Source organism: Salvelinus sp. IW2-2015, linkage group LG4q.1:29 (genome assembly GCF_002910315.2).
Source record: "Salvelinus sp. IW2-2015 linkage group LG4q.1:29, ASM291031v2, whole genome shotgun sequence".
Classification (NCBI taxonomy): Eukaryota; Metazoa; Chordata; class Actinopteri; order Salmoniformes; family Salmonidae; genus Salvelinus; species Salvelinus sp. IW2-2015.
Window position 1 is genome coordinate 15523728 of NC_036842.1, and position 9741 is coordinate 15533468.

General features: G+C 44.9%; 1 protein-coding gene across 4 annotated transcripts; it reads left to right on the plus strand.

Moving 5' to 3' along the window:
- The first annotated feature begins 816 nt into the window (after nt 1-816).
- LOC111961544 (transmembrane protein 230) lies at nt 817-8618 on the plus strand. Of its 4 annotated transcripts, none has more exons than XM_070441930.1 (4): nt 817-1012; nt 5128-5268; nt 5433-5555; nt 8118-8618. In XM_070441930.1, the coding sequence occupies exons 2-4, from the start codon at nt 5167-5169 to the stop codon at nt 8256-8258; spliced, it is 366 nt and encodes a 121-aa protein (XP_070298031.1). In that variant the 5' UTR covers nt 817-1012; nt 5128-5166; the 3' UTR covers nt 8259-8618. The 4 variants fall into 4 exon arrangements, with proteins under 4 accessions (XP_070298031.1, XP_023839667.1, XP_023839665.1 ...); XM_023983899.2 differs by having other exon boundaries at nt 5154-5268; XM_023983897.2 differs by lacking the exon at nt 817-1012 and adding an exon at nt 1032-1461 and having other exon boundaries at nt 5154-5268.
- Nucleotides 8619-9741: the final 1123 nt, after the last annotated feature.

Below are 9741 nucleotides of genomic sequence, written 5' to 3' on the forward strand. Positions count from 1 at the left end.
AATGTTATTGAATTGAAGCATCTACTGTACTATAGCATCAGACAAAGCTAGGAGCCTGGGACTGAACCCCTCCCTCTGCAACTGGATCCTGGACTTTTTGTATTATTTTTTTTTTAAACTCTGAATCGTTTGGAAAGGTTTGTAAGCAAGCATTTCACTGTAGTCTAAGCCAGTTGTATTTGCTGCATGTGATAAATAACATTTGATTTGATTTAGTTTAGTTTGCTATTATCAGAGATGGTTCATAAACCATATAGTAATACAACCAAATATAACTATTTATGCTATTATATTTGGTTTGTCTCCTAATCAATCAAAATATCCAGGTCTGATTTTAATTAGCATAAGAGGCCATGATTACTTATCATACATTTAATTATCCAATTGTACATCATTTTCCGTGTTGTACGTTTTTGTAGGTGCAAAAAAAGATTTATTTCCATTTCTCAGGCAGGAAAGTTAAGGTGTCTGTATAGCATTTCAAACCAAATAATTGGTTTGGAGATCACCAATGCATGTAGAGGTTTTCATAACAGCTACCATTTTAACAAGCTACAATGATAGCTGATAGTGAGTGAATACTTATCGTTTTATTCATATAATCACATATTAGAGTTAGGAAAAAACATGTAGGGCTAGTCACCCAAGTTATTACAAAAGTCATTCAGTTTTGTTTGCCATATTGCTTATTATACTACTAGTTGTATAAAGAGGAGCCAGGGGTAGCATGCCTACCAGTCTATTTACTGTGCCCTTAACAATATGGCCGCTCGAGACTGTCTGTGAACCGTAGAAGGCTGTACGTTGGTGACCAATTCTTGCGCACGCAGCCACGAATACGGGAAAACAAGGAAGCAGACAGAGGGCTTGGTGAAGTTCTGTAGATAGAAAACAAGTGAACAAAACACTGTAGCTATTTGAAAAGTATATCACTACCGCGAAATGAGCATTTATTGGGGAAAATAGTATTACATTGATGTCACTTATTATTTTTCGTCCAGCAGTAATACAGGTGAGAGGTAATGTTTATTTAGCTAGCAAGCTATGCCAGCTCATCAGGGGTGTATACCGCCGATTCGGTTATAAAACGTTTCTTAAACGGAAGCAAACGAAACGGGGAGGGGCCTCCCTGAATTTTGTCGAATAGAAACAACCGTTTTGCTCTGTTTGCTTATTAATTGATAAACGGTTTCCGTGATGAATACACCCCCGTTGAATGTAACGTTAGCTAGCTAACGTGACTGTCAATAACACGGCCCAGTTTCCCCAAAACATTTTAAAGGCTAAATTCATCGTTATCACCTTAGTAGTAGCATCGTTAAATCTCCGAGCTGTTTCACAAAACCATCGTTATTAACGTTGAACTAGAAAATGCTCGTAATCTAGCGCCTGTCTCAGGCCATTCGTAGAACAGCTACATGCGTTAGATGTTATGTTTCACTATATTGGGATACATCCGAGGTGAGAATTTACAGATTTACAACAGCGTACACCTGTGTCACGGCTGGGTCCGACCCCATGGCCGCGACACAAGTTCTCTTTAATTTTCTCGGCGGACGTCCGTATGTTTTGAGGTAGCAACTTTCAGAATTTCGCTTGGTAAGTCACTGATAAGTGTAATATCTTGCGTTGAAGTATACTCACTGGCCACATCGCCAGGACCTCTTGAGTGCTCGACTCACTGCACGCGGTTGATCTGTCGTGCTTGTGTTTCGTTAGTGATACACTACGACTCCATGTGAATTAATATATTGGTGGAACTTGCTGCCACAAACTAATTTACCTTACACAACTTGCCGACTGGCTTGTTCTATATGTGTGTTGTGAATTGCTTTAACATGCTGCGCAGGTTCTCTGCTAATTATCCTGCAGGGTTTTTACTTGTTCTTTCCCTTGCAGTGTGTGATTGTCGTGGTGGGCTTTCCACTACATTGGGACGTTAACTTTGGAGTTCCTTAACTGGCGTAACTCTATATGGTGCTGTTTTTACTGCATAGATATTAAACCGGCTAGGTAGTATTGCAGTTGTCATAAAACGAATAAAAAAAATCTACCTGGTTGCTGTTTTCTTTTGTCTGCCTGTTTTTCCCACAGGGGTCTTCCCCTGTGTATGCAGAGGTACTGGATAATTTATCATTTCTCCAAGCGGGTCACGCCATAGCTCTTCCAGGGTGTCGGACCCCTGCTTCGCGGCCTTGTTGGCTTGGCTGAGCTTATGGCTTCCCTTTGTGACCGGTGTGATGGTGCCATCCCCCCTGGGGATCCGCATACCTTATGTATGCACTGCCTGGGTATGAGCCACACGGAGAGAGTGGTGGAGCTCCCTACTGGATGCCTGTTTTGTGTGGTGTTCTCAGAACGCCTGCACAATTGGAGGCCATGCGCGAGTGGGTTGGCCGGGCTCAGGCTGGGGACGAACTTCATCCATCAGGAGTGGTGCGGCAACGAGCTGTTAGTCCCTCTACTGGGCCCAGTACCCCTCCCAGGAAGCATGGCAGGAGCCACTGCAGGCAGAGCCCATCTGTTGCCAGTCCTGGACGGGGGCATGAGTCGGACCGCTGGGACCACCTTGAATGGAGAGTGCATGCCCTGCGTCAGGAGGTTGATAGCTTCGATGGCGATGACAACTGTTCCATGTTGACCAGTAATAGGCTGTTCCTGGGGGACGGTGCTGGCACTGTTCACTGTGAGTGAGGCTGACAGGCCATCAGAAGCCGCCAACAGGGCTTCATCGTCCTCAGCGGCTCGAGGCTATGAGGAGCCTACTCACTTGGGTAACCACTGCACTGGACATCAACTGGTGGATGGCGATGACTCCATCTGTCCCCATCTCTGCTGAGTTCTGCAAGACCTTGCAGGAGAGCTGGGCCTCTGCCAGGGTGGAACCCGCGACTGAAGGCGGGACCCCCCAGAGTCTTTGATGCGGACTTGAAAGCCACATATGGGTCCCTCTGCTCTCTTGGCCGCCTTATCAACTGCTGCTGCAGATTCTGTTTTCCCGGCTGCAGGAGGGCACATAAGAGCTACTCCAGGAAGAGACTGAGGTGTCTTGCCTGCTTTCCCTGCTCCAGAGGGATGTGGCCTGTGCCAACGGACGGTGCAGGTGGTTACCTCCCTGCGCCATCTCTGGCTGGCTCAATCGCATCTGCCAGCTGCTCTCCAGAGCACATTTGCCACTCACCCCATCACCCCAGGGCTGATGACATTCTAGAGCAGACTGAAAAGGTCCGTAGGGACCGGGAGACCCTGAGACGGTTCATGCCGCCGCCTCAGGCCCTGGGTCCAAGGCAGACGGACCGTCGCCACCCACCTGCACCCGAACGACGGTGGGGCCCCTCTCCTGCCCAATCGCCTCGTGCTAAGGGACAAAAGCGGGGAGGGGCACAGCGTGCGGTGAAGCAACAGCCCGGTTTTCCCACACAGGTCTTCCCCGTTTTTTGCAGAGGTACTTGGTAATTTATCCCTCACCGGGTTCCTATTCCTCCAAGCGGGTCACGACATAAGCTCTCCCAGGGCGTCTGACCCCTGCTTCATGGCCTTGTTGGTTTGGCTGAGCTTATGGCTTCCCTTTGACAGGTGTGATGGTGTTAACCGTCACTACCATAGGGATGTGCCTGGGAGACGCAGGCGCTCAGGGCGCCAGAGGAGAGGCAGGACCCCTGACACACCCTTCCTCGGCCGCTTCTCTCGGTCTCAAAGGGTAAAGTGGGATGAGGTTGTGGAGTCCCCCTGGGTGTTGTCCACAATGCTCGAGGGGTACCAACTCCAATTCAGGTGCCGGACCCCGTCCTTCAGGGGCCTTCGTGTCACCACGGTGGCCGACCCTCTGAAAACCCTGCGGCTGGAGATCTCCTCACTCCTGGACAAGTGAGAACAACAGACCAGCTCTTTGTCTGCTATGGTGAGAGAGTCCTGGGGGCTGGGCTATCAAAGCAAAGGCTCTCACTGGATCATGGACACGATTACAACAGCGTACTGCCTGGCTGGCATGCCAGTGCTGGGATCTGTGGTGGCACATTCAACATGAGGTGTGGCTGCTTCCTTGGCTCTACTGAGAGGAGTGCTCCTCGCTGAGATCTGTGTTGCGGCCAGCTGGGCTTCCTCTTGCACCTTTGCTAGGTACTATTGGGTTGGTTCAGCGGTACTAGTTGGTTGGTTCAGCAGTCCTGGGCATCGCCTCCCTTTCGGGGGACTGTGGCGGGACCGCGGGACCCCCCCACATTGATAGCCCCTGCGGCTCGGTCCCACTCTGGGACTTTGCCGCTGGCTGGCCAGGTCTCTCTAGCACTGACTAATCTGGTACGGGTATACCAATATATATTGGAGTGATCCAATATAGTCAAACATAACGAAGGTTACATATGTAACCATGGTTATGTGCGCTATATGGATCACTCCAATCCTCTACGGTGCTACAGCGCCTCAAATTATGTAGAGAACGTGTGTTGCGGCCATGGGGTCTATATATAGGGGTGGACCCCAGCCGTGACACTGGTGTACACGGGAGTAAATATCAATATATTGGAGTGATCCATATAGCTCACATAACCGTGGTTACATACGTAACCTTCAATTTGTGCCCTCCCGCGTCACTTAATACACAGAAGATCTCCGCTAAACTTAAAATCACATGGTTTCTCCGCCTTTCTGTGACCATCGATAACTTCAGAACAAAGTTGACTACAAATACAAAGCTTTCATATTAGTTCTCTATTTTATTTCTCTCTGTATTGTTGGGAAGAGCACGTAATTAAGTATTTCACTTAGTCCACACCAGTTTTTTACGAAGCATGTGACAAATACATTTGATTTGAAACAGGGAGGGACCTACCTGAATTTGTCCCAATAAACTCGTTTTCGTTGCAAAACGTTTTCTGTTTGGAGTAATAAGCCGTTTCTGATGCAAAATGTTTTGCAACAGAGTCGGCGTAATGAATACACCTCTGTTGTGCAGTGCCTTTGCCTCCCAAGTTGTGTGCCTGTAGCGACTAGCTAGTTACTCTGTCTGTACAGTACTTAGCTAGCTATAGCTACTTATGTAAGTTATAACTAGCTATGCATATATCGCTTTCTGGACTCTGTTATATAGTCTATATGAGTTTGCATGTTATTTGAATGCCATTCAAGTTGTCGCCTGCTCCATCCTGACACAGCCCCTGTCTTGTAATGATGCCTGCACGCAGCACTGTTGCTGGTGGTGGGGTATCCAGTAACAAAGTTAAGTACTCAAGACTAGCTGGCGATGAGGATGGCTACATTGACTTGCAGGTGAGACACAGACAACCGGATGTTGCATTACATGCATATCTCTAACTCCCAACTACCTATAGTTGAGCCTTTTTCGGTAATCTCTGTCATATCACATATCATTGTAACCTGTGGTTGTCTTGGTTATTATGAATCTAATCTTTTTACCTTTTTATACCAAACAGTTCAAGAAAAGCCCTCCCAAAGTTCCCTACAAGGCTATTGCCCTGGCTACATTCCTCTTCCTGATTGGCTCCTTACTGATTGTAATCGGTGCGCTTCTCCTTGCAGGATCCATAGAAGTTTCGGTGAGTAGCTCACAGACATACATACGCTACATAGCCAAAAGTATGTGGGCACCTGCTCGTCTAACATCTCATTACAAAATCATGGCTGTTAATATGGACTTGGTCCCCCCTTTGTTGCTATAACAGCCTCCATTCTTCTGGTAAGTCTTTCCACTAGATGTTGGAACATTGCTGCGGGGTCTTGCTTCCATTCAGCCACGGGCATTAGTGAGATCGGGCACTGATGTTGGGCGATTGGGCCTGGCTCGCAGTCGGTAATCCAATTCATCCCAAAGGTGTTCGATGGGGTTTAGGTCGGGGCTCTGCAGGCAAGTCAAGTTCTTCCACACCAATCTCGACAAACCATTTCTGTATGGACCTTGCTTTGTCCATGTGGGCATTGTCATGCTGAAACAGGAAAGGGTATGGCTGAATTAGTTGAATCCACTCATTTGAAGTGGTGTCCACATAATTTTGGCCATGTAGTGTATATGACGTCATTGCAGTAGCTTGACTACATAAAACAACGGTGCCCTTTGGTGGGCTGATATCCTGGCTTGAAAGAAACAATCAGCAGCAACATCACCTACAGTACTACAGTATTATGTGATGACTTTGAAATTGTCCGGCTCCTCTATAAAAACAAAGTAATCTATCGCTGGCCCAGATTCACACACTGAGGCAAAAAAAGGTTGATCAAAGTGGAATGAAGGCAGGATCTTCATTGAATAGCAATGAAGAGTGGGCATTCATTTCCTGATTCCGCTTTGTTCAAGTTTATTTGCCCAGTAGTCTGTGAATCTGAGTGACAGTAGGCTGTTTGAGATTGCGCAGATTGAACATGTGCCAGCCTGAATGGCATGATGCGCTGTTCCAAGTTGTCAAATGAGGGTTTGTAAGGTCATGGAAATTAATTTCAGAATTGTTAATGTAATTCATGAAAACACTTAAATATGATCAATCAATAAAAAAAAAACTACATATCAGCCATTACATCTTTTAATTTAGTCAGTTAAGAACAAAGTCTTATTTACAATGACGGCCTACCCCATCCAAACCCTCCCCTAACCCTGACGACGCTGGGCCAATTGTGCGCTGCCCTATGGGACTCCTGATCACGGCCGGTTGTGATACAGCCCGGTATCGAACTAGGGTCTGTAGTGACGCCTCTAGTACTGCAATGCAGTGCCTTAGACCGCTGCGCCACTCGGGAGCCCTTATTGGAATGACCCTTCAGTGCCTGTCTGTGGTGCTGCGTGTGTGCCAGTGCGAGTGGGCTATTGCCGGTGGAGACAGAGCGCGACATTTCAGCAGCAAGTATAAAATGACAGACAGACTAACTAGATCACCAGTTCAAAACATAACTTGTAGCAGTTATCTCACTAGTTAACTATAGCTAACTAAGCATTCATTTCATTGTTGCCTTTCCACCAGCACTGTAGAGCCTAAATAAAAGCTGGGATTCCCCTCTATTACACAGTAGCCATGTAATTACGACAACGTAAAATATATTCTAAGAATAGCCTAATTGACAAATAACTTGCTGTGCATAAACATGTATAGTTAGATACATTGCTTTGAAGTAGCATACCTTATCTATTTGATCCCAAGTATTTGTTTGTAATGTTGAAAAAGCCAAGCCTACACACCCAGGAGCTCTCCAGATGGAGGGTTGACCACATGCTGACAACGTGTGACTAACAGTGCAGATCTATGTGGGGTGCTAAGTGCCTTGATCAAGGTTAAAACGGCAGGAGGTGGTAGGTCTACATGGGATCACACAGCAGCTTTCCATTCAAAATGCTTACTTGTTAATGTAGGCTATAGTCATGAAAATGTTTTTAAAAGTCATGAAAAATTTGAATAATCAGAGGTCTCTATAGTATAATGTAATTTGTGAATTTTGGTGGACATAGTCTAATGGACCGACTTGGAAAAAGACAGCTCCTGCACTTCTTCCATCCCAAGTCATGCACTGTACAATACTATAATGTTATTGTAAATGACAATGGCAGGCTATTCATTGCTTTCCTCTTCAGTAACATCATCAATGTATCAGGTCTCCTAGGTTCCTCCACCACCTGGTTGATTGAGCTTGAAGTGTACTCCTTTCCTGGGTGTCTGTGCATTTCACATTCCACACCCATGTAGATCAGTGACCATTCAATTCCAGATATTTCAAGAGTTCTCATCTCAACAGTGTGTGCGCATAACATCAAAACAACCCCCTAAATTAAAACCTATTTACATCTTTGCATGCCATGAAACATGGACACTGACCACCTACAGTACTACATTTCTAGCACACTCCCTCTAGTGTGACATCACTTGGAGAATAAATGCTGTGTGTGTTGACTGGCCATGTGGGGGTCAGTATGCCTACTAGTACTTCCTCTTACAGCCCTGCCTTGTCAGAGGGTTGTGGTGTTGTATGATACATATGTGCCAAATTGTAATTTGATGGATAGAGTGCCTGTATCTGTGTGTGTGCGCGCCTCTCTGTGAAAGGTACTGAAACACAGGCTAATTTGTTAATCAGGCACTGATTGTGATACATAGACTAAATAGGCAATTATTTTTCAGCACCCGGACCGTACAGTTCCAGTCCTCATCATTGGGATCCTTGTGTTCCTTCCTGGATTCTACCATTTACGAATCGCCTACTACGCCTCCAAGGGTTACCGCGGATACTCCTATGACGACATTCCAGACTTTGACGACTGAGCCACCCTTTTGCCCCTCTTAGCTGCATGAGAGACTGTTTCATTTACCTCGAGTATCTCCCAGACTGAGAAACAGCATCACCAAGTGGCTTAACTTTACTCTCTTTGTTTTATTGCATATCACATGTGTGCAATGCGACTGTGGCTTTAAACTTAACAGTATTTATTACTGATAGAGCATTATAGATTATGCAAGAGTATTTAAGATATGCAAGGCATGTTATATATTTATGTCATGACTATCTGTTTGTAATGCTCTCTAAAGATGTGTGATTGGTTGTAAAAGAGACTATCCAGTTTACGTTACATATTTATGATAATAATAAAATAAACGATCCAATGGCATGGCTTTGTACAAATACGTATTTTTTTTGTATCTTTATTTTCTCTATTAACATAGGAAAAATTATGCTTACATTTCTTGATCAACATGCTACTTGTTACTTCTCTGCAGGATACATAGAGCGTCTTGCTAGATTGCACTAATGCACCTCATTTAGTCTTGTTTGAATGTCCTTTTGTTTTCAAGATTTTAAGCTGCAAGTAGCTCGTAAACGTAGACACTGAGTGTACATAACATTATAAACACCTTAACGTTTCATGACATAGAATGACCAGGTAGGTGAAAGCTATGATCCATTTATTGATGTCACGTGTTAAATCCACTTTAATCAGTGTAGATGAAGGGGAGGGGACAGGTTAAAGAATGACTTAAGCCTTGAGACAATTGAGGCATGGATTGTGTTTGTGCCATTCAGAGGGTGAATGGGTAAGACAAAATATTTATGTGCCTTTGAGCGGGGTGTAGGTGCCAGGGTAACCGGTTTGTTAGAACTGAAACGCTTCTGGGTTTTTCACTCAACAATTTCCTGTGTCCGCCACCCAAATGAAATCCAGCCAACTTGACGCAACTGTGTAACTCAAAATTAGGAAGGTGTTTTGTACAGTCAGTGTAGGTCTTTGCTATTATCTTTGCAATAACAGGGTTTTACTGATACTATAATTTGTCGAAGTGCCCCCTCTTGTGGTCTCAATTCAAACATGTTTTTTTATGACCTGCCCCCGTTCTGGAATAATAGCTTGAAGAAATATTCCCATATCATCTATTGAAATATTTTTGGGCCAAATCTTTGTAATAGAATGGGAAATATTATTTACAATCATCGGTAATGGGCTATAATGCATTTGCACCAGGCTTCATTACTGTCAGGAAAACTGGAATAGCCTGCAGTTGTTTTTCCAATGGAAATATAATTTTCATAAAATAAAAGCATACATTTTGTGTGGATATTAAATTATTCTACTAGTGTAGACTATTTGACATTTTCATTCAGTCTAATTTCACATATCTTTAATTGTTTATTTATTTGATAAGTTCGTTTTAGTCCATGCAGGAAAGCAACAGGCTGTATCACAACCGGCGGTGATTGGGAAAGCCATAGGGCGGCGCACAATTGGCACAGCGTCGTCCGGCTTTGGTCGGG

Coding starts and splice junctions, on each gene's coding strand:
- LOC111961544 (XM_023983897.2), top strand. CDS start 1,433: ATGTTTCACTATATTGGGATACATCCGAG. Junction 1,462..5,153: donor TATATTGGGATACATCCGAG/GTGAGAATTTAC, acceptor ATCCTGACACAG/CCCCTGTCTTGTAATGATGC. Junction 5,556..8,117: donor CAGGATCCATAGAAGTTTCG/GTGAGTAGCTCA, acceptor ATTATTTTTCAG/CACCCGGACCGTACAGTTCC.